The sequence below is a fragment of the Salmo trutta genome, chromosome 12 (assembly GCF_901001165.1).
Source record: "Salmo trutta chromosome 12, fSalTru1.1, whole genome shotgun sequence".
NCBI classification, from domain to species: Eukaryota; Metazoa; Chordata; class Actinopteri; order Salmoniformes; family Salmonidae; genus Salmo; species Salmo trutta.
Genome location: NC_042968.1, coordinates 47,009,422 through 47,032,352, shown reverse-complemented (window position 1 = coordinate 47,032,352; position 22,931 = coordinate 47,009,422). Strand labels below are relative to the sequence as shown.

General features: G+C 45.1%; 1 protein-coding gene across 2 annotated transcripts in view; it reads right to left on the bottom strand.

Annotated features, from left to right (window-relative positions):
* LOC115203659 (insulin-like growth factor 1 receptor) overlaps positions 1-22,931 on the bottom strand; it is an 81,800-nt gene that overhangs the window by 28,880 nt on the left and 29,989 nt on the right. For both annotated transcript variants that reach the window (XM_029768564.1, XM_029768565.1), the window contains exons 5-9: positions 17,169-17,305; positions 15,207-15,351; positions 6,875-7,083; positions 3,153-3,279; positions 851-1,086 (exon numbers count right to left, since the gene is read on the bottom strand). In XM_029768564.1, coding sequence (XP_029624424.1) covers positions 851-1,086; positions 3,153-3,279; positions 6,875-7,083; positions 15,207-15,351; positions 17,169-17,305 — 854 coding nt within the window. The remainder of the gene's footprint in view (positions 1-850; positions 1,087-3,152; positions 3,280-6,874; positions 7,084-15,206; positions 15,352-17,168; positions 17,306-22,931) is intronic.

The following is a 22,931-nucleotide window of genomic DNA, read 5'->3' as shown; positions in this document are numbered from 1 at the left end:
CATGGACGGCTCTACAGGAAACAGATATTATAACACATCCAGGGACATGGACGGCTCTAAAGGAAACAGATATTATAACACATCCAGGGGCATGGACGGCTCTACAGGAAACAGATATTATATTATAACAGTTCTCACATCCAGGGACATGGACAGCTCTACAGGAAACAGATTATATTATAACAGTTCTCACATCCAGGGGCATGGACGGCTCTACAGGAAACAGATATTACATTATAACAGTTCTCACATCCAGGGGCATGGACGGCTCTACAGGAAACAGATATTATAACACATCCAGGGACATGGACGGCTCTACAGGAAACAGATAATATATTATAACAGTTCTCACATCCAGGGGCATGGACGGCTCTACAGGAAACAGATTTTATATTATAACAGTTCTCACATCCAGGGACATGGACAGCTCTACAGGAAACAGATATTATAACACATCGAGGGACATGGACGGCTCTACAGGAAACAGATATTATAACAGTTCTCACATCCACGGACATGGACGGCTCTACAGGAAACAGATATAATAACACATCCAGGGGCATGGACGGCTCTACAGGAAACAGATATTATAACACATCCAGGGACATGGACGGCTCTAAAGGAAACAGATATTATAACACATCCAGGGGCATGGACGGCTCTACAGGAAACAGATATTATATTATAACAGTTCTCACATCCAGGGGCATGGACGGCTCTACAGGAACCTGAAAGATTTAAAGATGGCAACTGGGCCTTGTGACAGACTAGCGTCCTGTCCAGGGAAGTACTTGCTAGAGCTCTGCTCCCCTACACTCTACACCCCAACCCCTCCACCCCTGTCCTTTACCTGAGGGGCTGGTTCTGATGTAAACCACTTCACTCTTGGCTCCCAGGATGTGTCTGTCCTCTACCACCAGAGTGATGGCCTTGACGTAGATGGCGTACTGGGTCCAGGGCTTGAGAGGGGACAGCAGAACACCCGGGTCAGAACTCTTCTCCTGGGGAAGGTCCACATCCACCATGTTCCAACTGTTAGAACCACAACCGTCCAGGCCGTCAAACTCTGTGGTGTTTTGGTACGCCCTGGAGGAGAGACAGACTGATGGGTTAGAGGAAGGAGAGACAGACTGATGGGTTAGAGGATGTTCTGGTACACCCTGGAGGAGAGGGAGACGCACGGGTTAGAGGAAGAAGAGACAGACTGATGGGTTAGAGGAAGGAAAGACAGACTGATGGGTTACAGGATACAGAGGAGGGAGAGACAGACTGATGGGTTAGAGGATCTAGAGGAAGGAGAGACAGACTGATGGGTTAGAGGATCTAGAGGAAGGAGAGACAGACTGATGGGTTAGAGGATCTAGAGGAAGGAGAGAGACTGATGGGTTAGAGGGTAGAGAGGAAGGAGAGACAGACTGATGGGTTAGAGGATCTAGAGGAAGGAGAGACAGACTGATGGGTTAGAGGATCTAGAGGAAGGAGAGAGACTGATGGGTTAGAGGAAGGAGAGACAGACTGATGGGTTAGAGGATAGAGAGGAAGGAGAGAGACTGATGGGTTAGAGGATAGAGAGGAAGGAGAGACAGACTGATGGGTTAGAGGATCTAGAGGAAGGAGAGAGACTGATGGGTTAGAGGGAGGAGAGACAGACTGATGGGTTAGAGGATAGAGAGGAAGGAGAGCCAGACTGATGGGTTAGAGGATCTAGAGGAAGGAGAGTGATGGGTTAGAGGATCTAGAGGAAGGAGAGTGATGGGTTAGAGGGTCTAGAGGAAGGAGAGTGATGGGTTAGAGGATCTAGAGGAAGGAGAGACAGACTGATGGGTTAGAGGATCTAGAGGAAGGAGAGACAGACTGATGGGTTAAAGGATCTAGAGGAAGGAGAGACAGACTGATGGGTTAGAGGATCTAGAGGAATGAGAGACAGACTGATGGATTAGAGGATAGAGAGGAAGGAGAGACAGACTGATGGGTTAGAGGATCTAGAGGAAGGAGAGACAGACTGATGGGTTAGAGGATAGAGAGGAAGGAGAGAGACTGATGGGTTAGAGGATAGAGAGGAAGGAGAGACAGACTGATGGGTTAGAGGATAGAGAGGAAGGAGAGACAGACTGATGGGTTAGAGGATCTAGAGGAAGGAGAGTGATGGGTTAGAGGATCTAGAGGAAGGAGAGACTGATGGGTTAGAGGATCTAGAGGAAGGAGAGGAAGGAGAGACAGACTGATGGGTTAGAGGATAGAGAGGAAGGAGAGACAGACTGATGGGTTAGAGGATCTAGAGGAAGGAGACAGACTGATGGGTTAGAGGATCTAGAGGAAGGAGACAGACTGATGGGTTAGAGGATCTAGAGGAAGGAGACAGACTGATGGGTTAGAGGATAGAGAGGAAGGAGAGACAGACTGATGGGTTAGAGGATCTAGAGGAAGGAGACAGACTGATGGGTTAGAGGATCTAGAGGAAGGAGACAGACTGATGGGTTAGAGGATCTAGAGGAAGGAGACAGACTGATGGGTTAGAGGATAGAGAGGAAGGAGAGACAGACTGATGGGTTAGAGGATAGAGAGGAAGGAGAGGAAGGAGAGACAGACTGATGGGTTAGAGGATCTAGAGGAAGGAGAAACAGACTGATGGGTTAGAGGATATAGAGGAAGGAGACAGACTGATGGGTTAGAGGATCTAGAGGAAGGAGAGACAGACTGATGGGTTAGAGGATAGAGAGGAAGGAGAGGAAGGAGAGACAGACTGATGGGTTAGAGGAAGGAGAGACAGACTGATGGGTTAGAGGATACAGAGGAAGGAGAGACAGACTGATGGGTTAGAGGATCTAGAAGAAGGAGAGACAGACTGATGGGTTAGAGGATAGAGAGGAAGGAGAGACAGACTGATGGGTTAGAGGATAGAGAGGAAGGAGAGACAGACTGATGGGTTAGAGGATAGAGAGGAAGGAGAGACAGACTGATGGGTTAGAGGATCTAGAAGAAGGAGAGACAGACTGATGGGTTAGAGGATAGAGAGGAAGGAGAGACAGACTGATGGGTTAGAGGATCTAGAGGAAGGAGAGCCAGACTGATGGGTTAGAGGAAGGAGAGACAGACTGATGGGTTAGAGGATAGAGAGGAAGTACAGACAGACTGATTGTAGAGTAACTTACGCCTCCTTGTAGTACAGTATGAAGGAGATGAGGTCTCTATAGTCTGGAGGTCTGTAGCGCTGCCAGGTTAGTTTGATACGGTTAGACATCGTACTGTTGGACTTGAACCGCAGGACCTTACTCTCACCTGGAGAACACAACCAATCACAATCAGCTCACCTGGAGAACACAACCAATCACAGTCAACTCACCTGGAGAACACAACCAATCACAGTCAGCTCACCTGGAGAACACAACCAATCACAGTCAGCTCACCTGGAGAAGACAACCAATCACAGTCAATTCACCTGGAGAACACAACCAATCACAGTCAGCTCACTTGGAGAACACAACCAATCACAGTCAGCTCACCTGGAGAACACAACCAATCACAGTCAGCTCACCTGGAGAACACAACCAATCACAGTCAGCTCACCTGGAGAACACAACCAATCACACTGATCAGCTCTAATCCTCCAGGTGCTTAGAAACATCATCAAACCAAGTGAGATCAAACCAGTCCATTGTCTCAGTGGTGAGATCAAACCAGTCCGTTGTCTCAGTGGTGAGATCAAACCAGTCCGTTGTCTCAGTGGTGAGATCAAACCAGTCCGTTGTCTCAGTGGTGAGATCAAACCAGTCCGTTGTCTCAGTGGTGAGATCAAACCAGTCCGTTGTCTCAGTGGTGAGATCAAACCAGTCCGTTGTCTCAGTGGTGAGATCAAACCAGTCCGTTGTCTCAGTGGTGAGATCAAACCAGTCCGTTGTCTCAGTGGTGAGATCAAACCAGTCCGTTGTCTCAGTGGTGAGATCAAACCAGTCCGTTGTCTCAGTGGTGAGATCAAACCAGTCCGTTGTCTCAGTGGTGAGATCAAACCAGTCCATTGTCTCAGTGGTGAGATCAAACCAGTCCGTTGTCTCAGTGGTGAGATCAAACCAGTCCATTGTCTCAGTGGTGAGATCAAACCAGTCCATTGTCTCAGTGGTGAGATCAAACCAGTCCATTGTCTCAGTGGTGAGATCAAACCAGTCCATTGTCTCAGTGGTGAGATCAAACCAGTCCATTGTCTCAGTGGTGAGATCAAACCAGTCTTTGCTGTAGAGGGCAACATGGTGTGGGCTGAACCATGCAGTACACAGCTATTGTTTCAATGAATGGACATGGCTGAAACACGCAGTACCAGTCAAAGGTTTGGACACACCTACTCATTCCAGGGTTTTTATTTGGACTATTTTCTACATTGTAGAATAATAGTGAAGACATCAACACTATGAAATAACACATATGGAATCATGTAGTAACCAACAAATTGATGAATAAATGAAAAGATATTTTATATTTCAGATTCTTCAAAGTAGCCACTCTTTGCCTTGATGACAGCTTGGCACACTCTTGGCATTCTCTCAACCAGCTTCATGAAGTAGTCACCTGGAATGCATTTCAATTAACAGGTGTGCCTTGTTAAAAGTTATTTTGTGGAATTTCTTTCCTTCTTAATGCGTTTGAGCAAATCAGTTGTGTTGTGACAAGGTAGGGGGGTATACTGAATATAGCCCTATTTGGTAAAAGACCAAGTCCATTATGGCAAGAACAGCTCAAATAAGCAAAGAGAAACGACAGTCCATCATTACTTTAAGACATGAAGGTCAGTCAATCCGGGAACATTTCAAGAACTTTGAAAGTTTCTTCAAGTGCAGTCGCAAAAACCATCCAGCGCTATGATGAAACTGTCTCTCATGAGGACCGCCACAGGAAAGGAAGACCCAGAGTTACCTCTGCTGCAGAGGATAAGTTCATTAGAGTTACCAGCCTCAGAAATTGCATCCCAAATAAATGGTTCACAGAGTTCAAGTAACAGACACATCTCAACATCAACTGTTCAGAGGAGACTGCGTGAATCAGGCCTTCAGAGTGGAATTGCTGCAAAGAAACCACAACTAAAGGACACCAATAAGAAGAGACTTGCTTGGACCAAGAAACACGAGCAATGGACATTAGACCGGTGGAAATCTGTCCTTTTGGTCTGATGAGTCCAAATTTGAGATTTTTGGTTCCAACAGCCGTGTCTTTGTGAGACGCAGAGTAGGTGAACGGATGATCTCTGCATGTGTGGTTCCCACCGTGAAGCATGGAGGAGGTGTGACGGTGCTTTGCTGGTGATTTATTTAGAATTCAAGGCACACTTAACCAGCATGGCTACCACAGCATTCTGCAGCGATACGCCATCCCATCTGGTTTGGGCTTAGTGGGACTATCATTTGTTTTTCAACAGGACAATGACAACACACCTCCAGGCTGTGTAAGGGCTATTTGACCAAGAAGGAGAGTGATGGAGTGCTGCATCAGATGACCTGGCCTCCACAATCACCCGACCTTAACCCAATTGAGATGGTTCGGGATGAGTTGGACCACCGAGTGAAGGAAAAGCAGCCAACAAGTGCCCAGCATATGTGGGAACTCCTTCAAGACTTTTGGAAAAGCATTCCTCATGAAGCTGGTTGAGAGAATGCCAAGAGTGTGCAAAGCTGTCATCAAGGCAAAGTGTGGCTACTTTGAAGAATCTCAAAAATAAAATATATTTGTTTAAAACTTTTTTGGGTTACTACATGATTCCATATGTGTTATTTCATAGTTTGGATGTCTTCACCAATGTAGAAAATAGCAAAAATAAAGAAAAACCCTTGAATGAGGTGGTGTCTGGTACTGTCATGTTGTAACTAAAAAGGTTTAATATTAAGTATAGTATCGGAGCTGTATATTATAATATAGAGTATAGTATATTAGAGCTGTATAGTATAATATCAAGTATAGTATCAGAGCTGTATAGTATAGTATAATTTAAAGTGTAGTATAGTAGAGTTTAATATAAAGTATAGTATAATATAGAGTATAGTATATTAGAGCTGTATATTATAATATAGAGTATCGTATATTAGAGCTGTATATTATAATATAGAGTATAGTATATTAGAGCTGTATAGTATAATTGAGTATAGTATATTAGAGCTGTATATTATAATATAGAGTATAGTATATTAGAGCTGTATAGTATAATATAGAGTATAGTATATTAGAGCTGTATAGTATAATATAGAGTATATTAGAGCTGTATATTATAATATAGAGTATAGTATATTAGAGCTGTATAGTATAATATCAAGTATAGCATATTAGAGCTGTGTAGTATATTATCAAATATCATAAACCTGTATAGTACAGTATAATATCATAGACCTGTATAGTACAGTATAATATCATAGACCTGTATAATACAGTATAATATCATAGACCTGTATAGTACAGTATAATATCAGACCTGTATAATACAGTATAATATCATAGACCTGTATAGTACAGTATAATATCAGACCTGTATAGTACAGTATAATATCATAAACCTGTATAGTACAGTATAATATCATAAACCTGTATAGTACAGTATAATACCATAGACCTGTATAGTACAGTATAATATCAGACCTGTATAGTACAGTATAATATCATAGACCTGTATAGTACAGTATAATATCATAGACCTGTATAGTACAGTATAATATCATAGACCTGTATAGTACAGTACAATATCATAAACCTGTATAGTACAGTATAATATCATAGACCTGTATAGTACAGTATAATATCATAGACCTGTATAGTACAGTATAATATCATAGACCTGTATAGTACAGTATAATATCATAAACCTGTATAGTACAGTATAATATTAAATATTGATTCGTACAGCTAGCTCGGTCTCCGTTGTTCCTGAAGTCGTCCTCCTCAAACTTCTCTGTGATGCCCGTCCTCCGCCACATCTTCCGGATCTCCGACATGCAGAGTTTAGGGTTGGATCTGAAGAACAGTTTCCCGGCCCGGATGGTCAGGTTGTGCTGGGTCCAATCCCACAGGGACTGGAGGTGCTGATTGCCTACTGCATGGAACGCATACATGCTGAGGGGATTGGGGAGGAGAAGAGGAGGTACAGAGGGGGGAAGAGGAGAGAGAGAGATGGGGAGAGTGGGGAGAGGAGAGAGAGAGATGGGGAGAGAAGAGAGAGAGAGATGGGGAGAGAAGAGAGAGAGAGATGGGGAGAGATGGGGAGAGAAGAGAGAGAGAGATGGGGAGAGAAGAGAGAGAGAGATGGGGAGAGAAGAGAGAGAGATGGGAAGAGAAGAGAGAGAGAGATGGGGAGAGAAGAGAGAGAGAGATGGGGAGAGAAGAGAGAGAGAGATGGGGAGAGAAGAGAGAGAGAGATGGGGAGAGAAGAGAGAGAGAGATGGGGAGAGAAGAGAGAGAGATGGGGAGAGAAGAGAGAGAGATGGGGAGAGAAGAGAGACAGATGGGGAGAGAAGAGAGAGATGGGGAGAGAAGAGAGACAGATGGGGAGAGAAGAGAGACGGGGAGAGAAGAGAGACGGGGAGAGAAGAGAGACGGGGAGAGAAGAGAGATGGGGAGAGAAGAGAGATGGGGAGAGAAGAGAGATGGGGAGAGAAGAGAGATGGGGAGAGAAGAGAGGGAGAGATGGGGAGAGAAGAGAGATGGGGAGAGAAGAGAGAGAGAGAGATGGGAGGGAGAGGAAAGAACAGGGAGTCACCAACAGTATAACAGAAATATCCTCTCATTCTTTAAAATGTACTGCAGTCATTCAGATGGTCTCCACCACACTAACCCTGCAGTCTGTGGTAACATTCAGACGGTCTCCACCACACTAACCCTGCAGTCTGTGGTAACATTCAGACGGTCTCCACCACACTAACCCTGCAGTCTGTGGTAACATTCAGACGGTCTCCACCACACTAACCCTGCAGTCTGTGGTAACATTCAGACGGTCTCCACCACACTAACCCTGCAGTCTGTGGTAACATTCAGATGGTCTCCACCACACTAACCCTGCAGTCTGTGGTAACATTCAGATGGTCTCCACCACACTAACCCTGCAGTCTGTGGTAACATTCAGATGGTCTCCACCACACTAACCCTGCAGTCTGTGGTAACATTCAGATGGTCTCCACCACACTAACCCTGCAGTCTGTGGTACCATTCAGATGGTCTCCACCACACTAACCCTGCAGTCTGTGGTAACATTCAAATGGTCCCCACAACACTAACCCTGCAGTCTGTGGTAACATTCAGATGGTCTCCACCACACTAACCCAGCAGTCTGCTTTCACCCTTCATGATTTGATGATTATTATGATATTACTGCATCCTGCCTGTCCAGACCAGTACCAGAGGAGAGGGACAGATTTAACAGGGCCAAACGAGGAAAGAAAACAGAAAACGAGAGAGGAGAGGGACAGATTTAACAGGGCCAAACGGGGAAAGACAGAAAACGAGAGAGGAGAGGGACAGATTTAACAGGGCCAAACGGGGAAAGACAGAAAGCGAGAGAGGAGAGGGACAGATTTAACAGGGCCAAACGGGGAAAGACAGAAAACGAGAGAGGAGATGGGCAGTAGAACAATACAACTTTAAGCACTTTTGTTCCGTGAGGACTCAGGAACAGCAGGAATGCAGTGAGCCTTGGACAGTACAAGTCTTGAGCAGATAACGTTCTAAATCAGAGAGAGACAAGGCCGAGAACGGGTGAGGAGGGGGGGAGGACGGGTGAGGAGAGGGGGAGGACAGGTGAGGACAGGGGGAGGAGAGAGGGAGGAGAGGGGGAGGACGGGTGAGGACGGGTGAGGACGGGTGAGGACAGGGGGAGGACGGGTGAGGAGAGAGTTAGGCCAAGGCCCTCTCGTGACCTTGAGCAGATAACGTTCTAAATCAGAGAGAGACAAGGCCGAGAACGGGTGAGGAGGGGGGGAGGACGGGTGAGGAGAGAGGGAGGACGGGTGAGGACAGGGGGAGGACAGGTGAGGACAAGGGGAGGAGAGAGGGAGGACGGGTGAGGACAGGGTGAGGACGGGTGAGGACGGGTGAGGACGGGGGGAGGACGGGGGGAGGACAGGGGGAGGACAGGGGGAGGACAGGGGAGGAGGGGGAGGAGGAGGGGAGGAGGGGTGAGGAGAGGGGGAGGAGAGGGGGAGGAGAGAGTTAGGCCAAGGCCCTCTCGTGACCTCGGATGCCATTTTTGAAAACTTTCCGATCGCTCAGTGAGGTCGAGGTGGCCCATTAGCGAGAGACATGAAGGAGCAGAGAAAAAAAAGGTAATACTATCCAGGCCTGGCAGATCCATCTCATCCACACCCCCACAGAACAGGCCTGGTAGATCAATCTCATCCACACCACCACAGAACATGTTACTGCCCGGGCAGATCCATCTCATCCACACCACCACAAAACATGTTACTGCCCTGGCAGATCCATCTCATCCACACCACCACAGAACATGTTACTGCCCTGGCAGATCCATCTCATCCACACCACCACAGAACATGTTACTGCCCTGGCAGATCCATCTCATCCACACCACCACAGAACATGTTACTGCCCTGGCAGATCCATCTCATCCACACCACCACAGAACATGTTACTGCCCTGGTAGATCCATCTCATCCACACCACCACAGAACATGTTACTGCCCTGGCAGATCCATCTCATCCACACCACCACAGAACATGTTACTGCCCTGGCAGATACATCTCCTCCACACCACCACAGAACATGTTACTGCCCTGGCAGATGCATCTCATCCACACCACCACAGAACATGTTACTGCCCTGGCAGATCCATCTCATCCACACCACCACAGAACATGTTACTGCCCTGGCAGATCCATCTCATCCACACCACCACAGAACATGTTACTGCCCTGGCAGATCCATCGCATCCACACCACCACAGAACATGTTACTGCCCTGGCAGATCCATCTCATCCTGATGTGGTTTACAGTTGAATCAGAGGATATATTACGACAGTAACAACGTATCTATTTAACAAGTTGAGAACACGTTCTGATTTACAGCAACGACCTGGGGAATAGTTACAGGGGAGAGGAGGGGAATGAACGAACCAATTGGAAGCTGGGGATGATTAGGTGACCGTGATGGTACCAGGAACAGATGGGGAATTGAGCCAGGACACCGGGGTAAACACCTCGACTCTTACGATAAGTGCAATGGGATCTTTAGTGACCACAGAGAGTCAGGACACCCACATCCCATCCCGAAAGATGGCAATCCTAGACAGGGCAATGTCCCCAATCACTGCCCTGGGGCATTTGGGATAATCGTTTTAGACCAGAGGAAAGTGTCCCTCCTACACCACTTCCAGCAGCATCTGGTGTCCCATCCAGGGACAGACCAGGACCAACCAGGATCAACCAGGGACTGACCAGGACCAACCAGGGACTGACCAGGACCAACCCTGCTTAGCTTCAGAAGCAAGCCAGCAGTGGGATGCAGGGAGGTCGGCTGCTGCCTAAATGTGAAATGCAGTCGTATTAAACATTGTATTAAATGCCTGACAGAATCTTTTAACATGCATGATTGAGACGTAGTTAATGAACTCCTCTCAGACAACAGCAGGGGACAGTGTTTTCTATGAAGCAGAAAGGGAATACCGTTTCAGTCCACATTAACCCGATAGCTCCACATCGTGATAGAATAGCCATATAGAGAGACAGCTGTAATACGGACTGAAAGGCAGAGTCCTCCAACGTTATCCCTTTAGATTTAGAGAGAGCTGAGCCAGGGTTCAGGGCTCGTTGTCAAGGACAACCTACGCAGAGGAATCTCTCCCAGCATTCCCGAACAAACACCACTCAATACGCTACTTGATTACCACGGCAATGCTCAACGCCACAGCGACAGAGACAGAGACAGAGACAGAGACAGAGACAGAGACAGAGACAGAGACAGAGACAGAGAGAGAGACAGAGACAGAGACAGAGACAGAGACAGAGACAGAGACAGAGACAGAGACAGAGACAGAGACAGAGAGAGAGAGAGAGAGAGAGGAAGAGGAAATTCCTCAAAACAAACCATTAAGAAAGGTGAAAAGACAAAAGAACCAAGCAGATGACAGAATGTAGAGGGGAGCTGGTCCTGGTCCTCCTTTACAAAGCTGACATAATGTAGAGGGGTGAGGAGCTGGTCCTCCTTTACAAAGCTGACAGAATGTAGAGGGGTGGGGAACTGGTCCTGGTCCTCCTTTACAAAGCTGACAGAATGTAGAGGGGTGGAGAGCTGGTCCTCCTTTACAAAGCTGACAGAATGTAGAGGGGTGGGGAGCTGGTCCTAATCCTCCTTTACAAAGCTGACAGAATGTAGAGGGGTGGGGAGCTGGTCCTAATCCTCCTTTACAAAGCTGACAGAATGTAGAGGGGTGGGGAGCTGGTCCTGGTCTTCCTTTACAAAGCTGACAGAATGTAGAGGGGTGGGGAGCTGGTCCTGGTCCTCCTTTACAAAGCTGACAGAATGTAGAGGGGTGGGGAGCTGGTCCTGATCCTCCTTTACAAAGCTGACAGAATGTAGAGGGGTGGGGGAGCTGGTCCTGGTCCTCCTTTACAAAGCTGACAGACCCAAACTACCAGTCACATTAGCACCTTGCTTTTGTATATAGACTAGTACATTGCAGACGTCAATGTAGCATTTTCTTCTGTCTGTGTGTGTGTGTGTGTTCTTAACAGCACTATCAACAAGGCATGTCCTACAGACCCTAGTTTCTACCTTCTTAACCTGTTGGGGATATGGGGCAGTATTTGCACGGCCGGATAAAAAAACGTACCCGATTTAATCTGGTTACTACTCCTGCCCAGTAACTAGAATATGCATATAATTGTTTGATTTGGATAGAAAACACCCTAAAGTTTCTAAAACTGTTTGAATGGTGTCTGTGAGTATAACAGAACTCATATGGCAGGCCAAAACCTGAGAAGATTCCAAGCAGGAAGCGCTCTCTCTGACCATTTCATGGCCTTATTGATCATCTCTAACAAAAACAGGGGATCTCTGGCATGACGTGACATTTTCTGACGCTCCCATAGGCTCTCAGAAAGCGGCAGAAAGCTGAATCGTGGCTTTGCAGCCCATGGCTGAAAAACAGTAGCGCATTTTGATAGTGGCCGATCTGAGGACAATGGGACGGGGCGCGCGTGCCCGAGTCGACTCCATGATTACTTTCTCTCTCTTTGAACGAAAACCACCACTCCCGGTCGGAATATTATCGCTTTTTTATGAGAAAAATGGCATAAAAATTTATTTTAAACAGCGGTTGACATGCTTCGAAGTACGGTAATGGAATATTTTGAATTTTTTTGTCACAAAACGTGTCGGGCGCGTCACCCTTCTTTACCCTTCGGATAGTGTCTTGAACGCACGAACAAAACGTCGCTATTTGGATATAACTATGGATTATTTGGAACCAAACCAACATTTGTTATTGAAGTAGAAGTCCTGGGAGTGCATTCTGACGAAGAACAGCAAAGGTAATCAAACTTTTCTAATAGTAAATCGGAGTTTGGTGAGTACCAAACTTGGTGTGTGTCAAAATAGCTTGCCTGTGATAGCCGGGCTATCTACTCAGAATATTGCAAAATGTGCTTTCACCGAAAAGCTATTTTAAAATCGGACATAGCGAGTGCATAAAGGAGTTCTGTATCTATAATTCTTAAAATAATTGTTATGTTTTTTGTGAACGTTTATCGTGAGTAATTTAGTAAATTCACTGGAAGTGTTCGGTGGGAATGCTAGTCACATGCTAGTCACATGCTAATGTAAAAAACTGATTTTTGATATAAATATGAACTTGATTGAACAAAACATGCATGTATTGTATAACATAATGTCCTAGGATTGTCATCTGATGAAGATCATAAAAGGTTAGTGCTGCATTTAGCTGTGGTTTGGGTTTATGTGACATTATATGCTAGCTTGAAAAATGGGTGTCTGATTATTTCTGGCTGGGTACTCTGCTGACATAATCTAATGTTTTCCTTTCGTTGTAAAGCCTTTTTGAAATCGGACAGTGTGGTTAGATTAACGAGAGTCTTGTCTTTAAAATGGCGTAAAATAGTCATATGTTTGAGAAATTGAAGTAATAGCATTTCTAAGGTATTTGAATATCGCGCCACGGGATTACACTGGCTGTTGAGTAGGTGGGACGCAAGCGTCCCACTGGCCCAGAAAGGTTAACAACACTATCAACAAGGCAGGTCCTACAGGCCCTAGTTTCTACCTTCTTAACAGCACTATCAACAAGGCAGGTCCTACAGGCTCTAGTTTCTACCTTCTTAACAACACTATCAACAAGGCAGGTCCTACAGGCCCTAGTTTCTACCTTCTTAACAACACTATCAACGAGGCAGGTCCTACAGGCCCTAGTTTCTACCTTCTTAACAACACTATCAACGAGGCAGGTCCTACAGGCCCTAGTTTCTACCTTCTTAACAACACTATCAACGAGGCAGGTCCTACAGGCCCTAGTTTCTACCTTCTTAACAACACTATCAACGAGGCAGGTCCTACAGGCCCTAGTTTCTACCTTCTTAACAACACTATCAACGAGGCAGGTCCTACAGGCCCTAGTTTCTACCTTCTTAACAACACTATCAACGAGGCAGGTCCTACAGGCCCTAGTTTCTACCTTCTTAACAACACTATCAACGAGGCAGGTCCTACAGGCCCTAGTTTCTACCTTCTTAACAACACTATCAACAAGGCAGGTCCTACAGTCCCTAGTTTTGTCCTACCTGGACTACTGTTCAGTCATGTGATCAGGTGCCACAGAGGGACTTGGGAAAATTGCAATTGTCTCAGAACAGGGCAGCACGGCTGGCCCTTGGATGAACACAGAGAGCTAATATTAATAATATGCATGTCTATCTCTCCTGGCTCAAAGTGGAGGAGATATTGACTTTATCACTACTTGTATTTGTGAGAGGTATTGACATGTTGAATGCACCAAGCTGTCTGTTTAAACTACTGGCACACAGCTCAGACACCCATGCATACCTCACAAGACATGCCACCAGAGGTCTCTTCACAGTCCCCAAGTCCAGAACAGACTATGGGAGGCCCACAGTACTACATAGAGCCATGACTACATGGAACTCTATTCAAATGAGGTAACTGATGCAGCAGTAGAATCAGATTTAAAAAGCATCAAAATACACCTTATGGAACAGCAGGGACTGTGAAGCAACACAAACACACACAATACACACCCACATGTATATGTGGTAGTGGTGGAGTAGGGACCTGAGGACACACAGTCTGGGAATGTACTGTAATGATTTGAAAATTTGAAAATTGCATAAACTGCCTTAATGTTGCTGGACCCCAGGAAGAGTAGCTGCTGCCTTGGCAGGAACTAACGGGGATCCATAATAAACCCCAGGAAGAGTAGCTGTTGCCTTGGCAGGAACTAATGGGGATCCATAATAAACCCCAGGAAGAGTAGCTGCTGCCTTGACAGGAACTAATGGGGATCCATAATAAACCCCAGGAAGAGTAGCTGCTGCCTTGGCAGGAACTAATGGGGATCCATAATAAACCCCAGGAAGAGTAGCTGCTGCCTTGGCAGGAACTAATGAGGATCCATAATAAACCCCAGGAAGAGTAGCTGCTGCCTTGACAGGAACTAATGAGGATCCATAATAAACCCCAGGAAGAGTAGCTGCTGCCTTGGCAGGAACTAATGAGAATCCATAATAAACCCCAGGAAGAGTAGCTGCTGCCTTGACAGGAACTAATGAGGATCCATAATAAACCCCAGGAAGAGTAGCTGCTGCCTTGACAGGAACTAATGAGGATCCATAATAAACCCCAAAAAGAGTAGCTGCTGTCTTGACAGGAACTAATGGGGATCCATAATAAACCCCAGGAAGAGTAGCCGCTGCCTTGGCAGGAACTAAATGGGGATCCATAAAAAAAAAACAGGAAGAGTAGCTGCTGCCATGGCAGGAACTAATAGGGATCCATAAAAAAAAAACAGGAAGAGTAGCTGCTGCCTTGGCAGGAACTAATGGGGATCCATAATAAACCCCGGGAACTAATGGGGATCCATAATAAACCCCGGGAACTAATGGGGATCCATAATAAACCCCGGGAACTAATGGGGATCCATAATAAACCCCAGGAACTAATGGGGATCCATAATAAATACAGATGTGTGTGGAAACATACTCATCCATCAGTTCCTCTCCATTGATGTAGCGGAGGCTCTTGAGGAAGGACAGGGAGCCCAGCGTCTGAGAGTGTCTGATTCTCACGTAGCCCGTCACTGTCTGGATCAATCCCATGAAACTCTCCAGCTCAGACACTATGTTCTCTAGAGGAGGAGAGGAGACAGGAGTTAGGATCGTTGCCTGTCACTGTTCTCTAGAGGAGGAGAAGAGCCAGGAGTTAGGATCGTTGCCTGTCACTGTTCTCTAGAGGAGGAGAGGAGACAGGAGTTAGGATCGTTGCCTGTCACTGTTCTCTAGAGGAGAAGAGCCAGGAGTTAGGATCGATGCCCGTCACTGTTCTCTAGAGGAGGAGAGGAGACAGGAGTTAGGATCGTTGCCCGTCACTGTTCTCTAGAGGAGGAGAGGAGACAGGAGTGTGGATCGTTGCCGGTCACTGTTCTCTAGAGGAGGAGAGGAGACAGGAGTTAGGATTGTTGCCCGTCACTGTTCTCTAGAGGAGGAAACAGGAGTTAGGCTCGTTGCCTGTCACTGTTCACTAGAGGAGACAGGAGACAGGATCGTTGCCCGTCACTGTTCACTAGAGGAGACAGGAGACAGGATCGTTGCCCGTCACTGTTCTCTAGAGGAGACAGGAGTTAGGATCGTTGCCCGTCACTGTTCTCTAGAGGAGGAGAGGAGACAGGAGTTAGGATCGTTGCCTGTCACTGTTCTCTAGAGGAGAGATGAAAGGAGTTAGGATCGTTGCCCGTCACTGTTCTCTACAGGAGAGGAGACAAGAGTTAGGATTGTTGCCCGTCACTGTTGCCCGTCACTGTTCTCTATATATAATATACCCTACTATAACAGGTAGTGCTAAATAATATACCCTACTATAACAGGTAGTGCTATATATAATAATATACCCTACTATAACAGGTAGTGCTATATATAATATACCCTACTATAACAGGTAGTGCTATATATATATATATATATATATATAAAATATACCCTACTATAACAGGTAGTGCTATATATAATAATATACCCTACTATAACAGGTAGTGCTATATATAATAATATACCCTACTATAACAGGTAGTGCTATATATAATAATATAACCTACTATAACAGGTAGTGCTATATATAATAATATACCCTACTATAACAGGTAGAGCTATATATAATAATATACCCTACTATAACAGGTAGCGCTATATATAATAATATACCCTACTATAACAGGTAGCGCTATATATAATAATATACCCTACTATAACAGGTAGCGCTATATATAATAATATACCCTACTATAACAGGTAGTGGTATATAATAATATACCCTACAATAACAGGTAGTGGTATATAATAATATTCCCTACTATAACAGGTAGTGCTATATATAATAATATACCCTACTATTACAGGTAGCGCTATATATAATAATATACCTTACTATTACAGGTAGCGCTATATATAATAATATACCCTACTATAACAGGTAGCGCTATATATAATAATATACCCTACTATGACAGGTAGCGCTATATATAATAATATACCCTACTATTACAGGTAGCGCTATATATAATAATATACCCTACTATTACAGGTAGCGCTATATATAATAATATACCCTACTATTACAGGTAGCGCTATATATAATAATATACCCTACTATTACAGGTAGAGCTATATATAATAATATACCCTACTATTACAGGTAGCGCTATATATAATAATATACCCTACAATAACAGGTAGTGGTATATAATAATATACCCTACAATAACAGGTAGTGGTATATAATAATATACCCTACAATAACAGGTAGTGGTATATAATAATATTCCCTACTATAACAGGTAGTGCTATATATAATAATATACCCTACTATAACAGGTAGTGCTATATATAATAATATACCCTACTATAACAGGTAGTTCTATATATAATATACCCTACTATAACAGGTACGTACGTCCTCTGCGGATGTTGATTTGGAGGTTACCCTTGATGACAGTACATCCCTTCAGAGACTGGGCCGCGTCCACGGAGTCAATGACCTTCTCATCACAGATCTTATCACATAGCCCGTCACACGCACTGCAGAACATACTGCAGACGGGGGAGAGTGGGACAGGGAAAGAAACAGTCAGACAGACATAAAACATTACATTTACATTTTAGTCATTTAGCAGACGCTCTTATCCAGAGTGACTTACAGTAGTGAAAGCATACATTTCATACATTTTTCCCCACTTTTTTTTCTTCATACTGGCCCCCCGTGGGAATCGAACCCACAACCCTGGCGTTGCAAACACCATGCTCTACCAACTGAGCCACACGGGACCAAGGTATACTGAACAAAAATATAAAACACAACCAACAATTTCAAAGATTTTACTGAATTACAGTTCATAAGGAAATCAGTCAATTGAAGTAAATTCATTAGGTCCTAATCTCTGGATTTCACATGACTGGGAATACAGATATGCATCTGTTGGCCACAGATACCTTAACAAAAAGGTAGAGGCATGGATCAGAAAACCAGTCAGTATCTGGTGTGACCACCATTTGCCTCGTGCACCGCGACACATCTCCTTGACATAGAGTTGATCCGGATCTCGTCATGGTATCTCTGCACATTCAATTTGCCCATACGATAACCCCACGATGGGGCATTCTGCTCACATCAGCAAGCTGCTCGCCCACAAATCGTCTGCCAACTGCCCGGTACAGTCCAAACCGGGATTCATCTGTGAAGAGAACACATCTCCAGCGTGCCAGTGGCCATCGAAGGTGAGCATTTGCCCACTGAAATCGGTTACGACGCCAAACTGCAGTCAGATCAAGACCCTGGTGAGGACGACGAGCACGCAGATGAGCTTCCCTGAAACGGTTTCTAACAGTTAGTGCAGAAATTCTTCAGTGGTGCAAACCCAGAGTTTCATCAGCTGTCCCGGCTGGCTGGTCTCAGATGAACCCAGTTTCATCAGCTGTCCCGGCTGGCTGGTCTCAGATGAACCCAGAGTTTCATCAGCTGTCCCGGCTGGCTGGTCTCAGATCAACCCAGAGTTTCATCAGCTGTCCCGGCTGGCTGGTCTCAGATGAACCCAGAGTATCATCAGCTGTCCCGACTGGCTGGTCTCAGATGAACCCAGAGTATCATCAGCTGTCCCGGCTGGCTGGTCTCAGATGAACCCAGAGTATCATCAGCTGTCCCGGCTGGCTGGTCTCAGATGAACCCAGAGTATCATCAGCTGTCCCGGCTGGCTGGTTCCAGATGAACCCAGTTTCATCAGCTGTCCCGGCTGGCTGGTCCCAGATGAACCCAGTTTCATCAGCTGTCCCGGTGGCTGGTCCCAGATGAACCCAGTTTCATCAGCTGTCCCGGTGGCTGGTCTCAGATGAACCCAGTTTCATCAGCTGTCCGGGTGGCTGGTCTCAGATGATCCCAGAGGTGAAGAAGCCGGATGTGAAGGTCACGGGCTGCCGTGGTTACATGTGGTCTGCGTTTATAAGGCCGGTTGGATGCATTGCCAAATTCTCTCTAAAACGACGTTGGAGGCAGTTTATGGTAGAGAAATGACCATTCAATTCTCTGGCAACAGCTCTGGTGGTGGACATTCCAGCAGTCAGCATGCCAATTGTGCTCTCCCTCAAAACTTGAGACATCTGTGGCATTGTGTTGTGTGAAAACATTTCTGGGATCTTTTAGTTCAGCTCATGAAACCAACATGTTGCATTGAGAGAGAAATGAGAGAAAAGGATAGAGGGGAGAGCTGTGGATATTCACTAACGGGCAAACGTTTCAGAACACCTACTAATTCAGGGGTTTTTCCTTATTTTTACTATTTTCTACATTGTAGAATAATAGTTAAGACAAAACTATAAAATTACATATGGAATCATGTAGTAACCAAAAAAAGTGTTAAAAAAATCAAAATCAAAATACATTTTATATTTGAGATTCTGAGGACCGCCACAGGAATGGAAGACCCAGAGTTACCTCTGCTGCAGAGGATAAGTTCATTAGAGTTACCAGACTCAGAAATTGCAGCCCAAATAAATGCTTCAGAGTTCAAGTAACAGACACATCTCAACATCAACTGTTCAGAGGAGACTGTGTGAATCAGGCCTTCATGGTCGAAATGCTGCAAAGAAACCACTACTAAAGGACACCAATAAGAGACTTGCTTGGGCAAAGAAACACGAGCAATGGACATTAGACTGGTAGAAATTTGTCCTTTGGTTGGGAATCCAAATTTGATATTTTGGGTTCCAACAGACGCGGTGTGGGTGAACGGATGATCTCTGCATGTGTATTTCCCACCGTGAAGCATGGAGGAGGAGGTGTTATGATGCATTCTGCAGTGAGATGCCATCCCATCTGGTTTGGGCTTAGTGGGACTATCATTTGTTTTTCAACAGGACAATGACCCAAAACACACCTCCAGGCTGTGTAAGGGCTATTTTACCAAGAAGGAGAGTGATGGAGTGCAGCATCAGATGACCTAGCCTCCACAATCCTAGGTTGGGGTGCCTTGTAAGGATCCGAGAGGGTAATCTGCCTCTACCATCAGTCCTATTAGCCAATGTGCAATCATTGGATAATAAAATAGATGAGCTCCAATCAAGACTAACCTACCAACAGGACATTAAAAACTGTAATAGCTTATGTTTCACTGAGTCGTGGCTGAAGGACGACATGGACAACATACAGCTGAGCTGGGTTTTCGCTGCATCGGCTAGATAGAACAGTTGCCTCTGGTCAGTGTCCATTTGTAAATAACTGCTGGTGCACGAAATCTAATATTAAGAAAGTCTCGAGGTATTGCTCGCCTGAGGTAGAGTATCTCATGATAAGCTGAAGACCACACTAATTACCAAGAATGTTTTCATCTATATTTTTCTTAGCCGTCTATATACTACCACAAATCGTTGCTGGTAGTAAGACCGCACTCAATAAGCTGTATACGTACATAAGCAAACAAGAACATGCTCATCCAGAGAAGGCGCTCCTAGTGGCCGGGGACTTTAACCTCTATAGGGTAGGTGGCACCAAATCGTCCCACCTACGTAACAGCCAGTTGAATCCTGTGGCGCGATATTCAAATACCTTAGAAATGCTATTACTTCAATTTCTCAAACATTTGACTATTTTACAGCATTTTAAAGACAAGACTCTCGTTAATCTAACCACACTGTCCGATTTCAAAAAGGCTTTACAACGAAAGCAAAACATTAGATTATGTCAGCAGAGTACCCAGCCAGAAATAATCAGACACCCATTTTTCAAGCTAGCATATAATGTCACAAAAACCCAGAAGACAGCTAAATGCAGCACTAACCTTTGATGATCTTCATCAGATGACACACCTAGGACATTATGTTATACAATACATGCATGTTTTGTTCAATCAAGTTCATATTTATATCAAAAACCACCTTTTTACATTAGCATGTGACGTTCAGAACTAGCATACCTCCCGCAAACTTCCGGCGAATTTACTAACAATTTACTAAATTACTCACGATAAACGTTCACAAAAAGCATAACAATTATTTTAAGAATTATAGATACAGAACTCCTCTATGCACTCGATATGTCCGATTTTAAAATAGAATATTGCAAAATGTGCTTTCACCGAAAAGCTAAGTAGATAGCCCGGCATCACAGGGCTAGCTATTTAGACACCCAGCAAGTTTAGCCTTCACCAAACTCCGATTTACTATTAGAAAAGTTTGATTACCTTTGGTGTTCTTCGTCAGAATGCACTCCCAGGACTTCTACTTCAATAACAAATGTTGGTTTGGTCCCAAATAATCCATAGTTATGTTCCAACAGCGGCGTTTTGTTCGTGCGTTCAAGACACTATCCGAATGGTAAATAAGGGTCACGCGCACGGCGCATTTCGTGACAAAAGATTTCTAAATATTTCACTACCTTACTTCGAAGCATGTCAACCGCTGTTTAAAATCAATTTTTATGCCATTTTTCTCGTAAAAAAGCAATAATATTCCGACCGGGAATCTGCAATTAGGTAAACAGACGAAAGAAAATACAGCATGGGGTCGACTCGGGCACGCGCCTAAGCCCTTTGTCCTCTGATCGGCCACTTGTCAAAGGCGATAATGTGTTTCAGCCTGGGGCTGCCTCGATATCGTTCAGCTTTTTCCCGGGCTCTGAGAGCCTATGGGAGCCGTAGGAAGTGTCACGTTACAGCTAAGATCCTCAGTCTTCAATAAACAGAGACAAGAACAACAACACCTTGTCAGACAGGCCACTTCCTGCATGAAATCTTCTCAGGTTTTTGCCTGCCATATGAGTTCTGTTATACTCACAGACACCATTCAAACAGTTTTAGAAACTTTAGGGTGTTTTCTATCCAAAGCCAATAATTATATGCATATTCTAGTTACTGGGCAGGAGTAGTAACCAGATTAAATCGGGTACGTTTTTTATCCGGCCGTGTAAATACTGCCCCCTAGCCCTAACAGGTTAATGCAGGGAAACTTAAATCAGTTTGACCTCATTTCTACCAGAATGTCACATGTACAACCAGAGGGGGAAAAAAACTCCTGACCATCTTTACACCACACAGAGAAATGTACAAAGCTCTCCCTTGCCCTCCATTTGGAAAATCTGACCATAATTCTATCACCCTGATTCCTGCTTACAAGCAAAAACTAAAGCAGGAAGTACCAGTGACTCACTCAATATGGAAGTTGTCAGGTGAAGCAGATTCTAAACTACAGGACTGTTTTGCTATCACAGACTGGAACATGTTCAGGGATCATCCAATGGCATTAAGTACACCATATCGGTCACTGGCTTCATCAGTACATACCGCAACCAGAAGCCATGGATTACAGGCAACATCCACACTGAGCTAAAGGGTAGAGCTGCCGCTTTCAAGGAGCGGGACTCTAACCCAGACGCATATAAGAAATCCCGCTATGCCCTCCGAAGAACCATCAAACAGGCAAAGCGTCAATACAGGACTAAGATCGAATTGTACTGCACCGGCTCCGATGTGGCAGGGCTTGCAAACTATGACTGACTACAAAGGGAAACACAGCCGCGAGCTGCCCAGTAACACGAGCCTACCAGACGAACTAAATTACTTCTATGCTCGCGTCGAGGCAAGCAACACTGAAGCATGCATGAGAGCGTCAGCTGTTCCGGACGACTGTGTGATCATTCTCTCCATAGCCAATGTGAGTATGACCTTTAAAACAGGTCAACATTCACAAGGCCGCAGGGCCAGACGGATTACCAGGACATGTACTCCGAGCATGCGTTGACCAACTGGCAAGTGTCTTCACTGACATTTTCAAACTCTCCCTGTCCGAGTCTGTAATACCAACATGTTTCAAGCAGACCACCATAGTCCCTGTGCCCAAGAACACTCAGGTAACCTGCCTAAATGACTACCAACCCATAGCACTCACATCTGTAGCCATGAAATGCTTTGAAAGGTAGGTCATGGCTCACATCAACATCATTGTCCCAGAAACCCTAGACACACTCCAATTTGCATTCCGCCCAAACAGATCCACAGAGGATGCAATCTCTATTGCACTCCACAATCCACTTTCCCACCTGGGCAAAAGGAACACCTACGTGAGAATGCTGTTCATTGAGCAGAGCTCAGCGTTCAACACCATACTGCCCTCAAAGCTCATCACTAAGCTAAGGACCCTGGGACTAAACACCTCCCTCTGCAACTGGATCAAA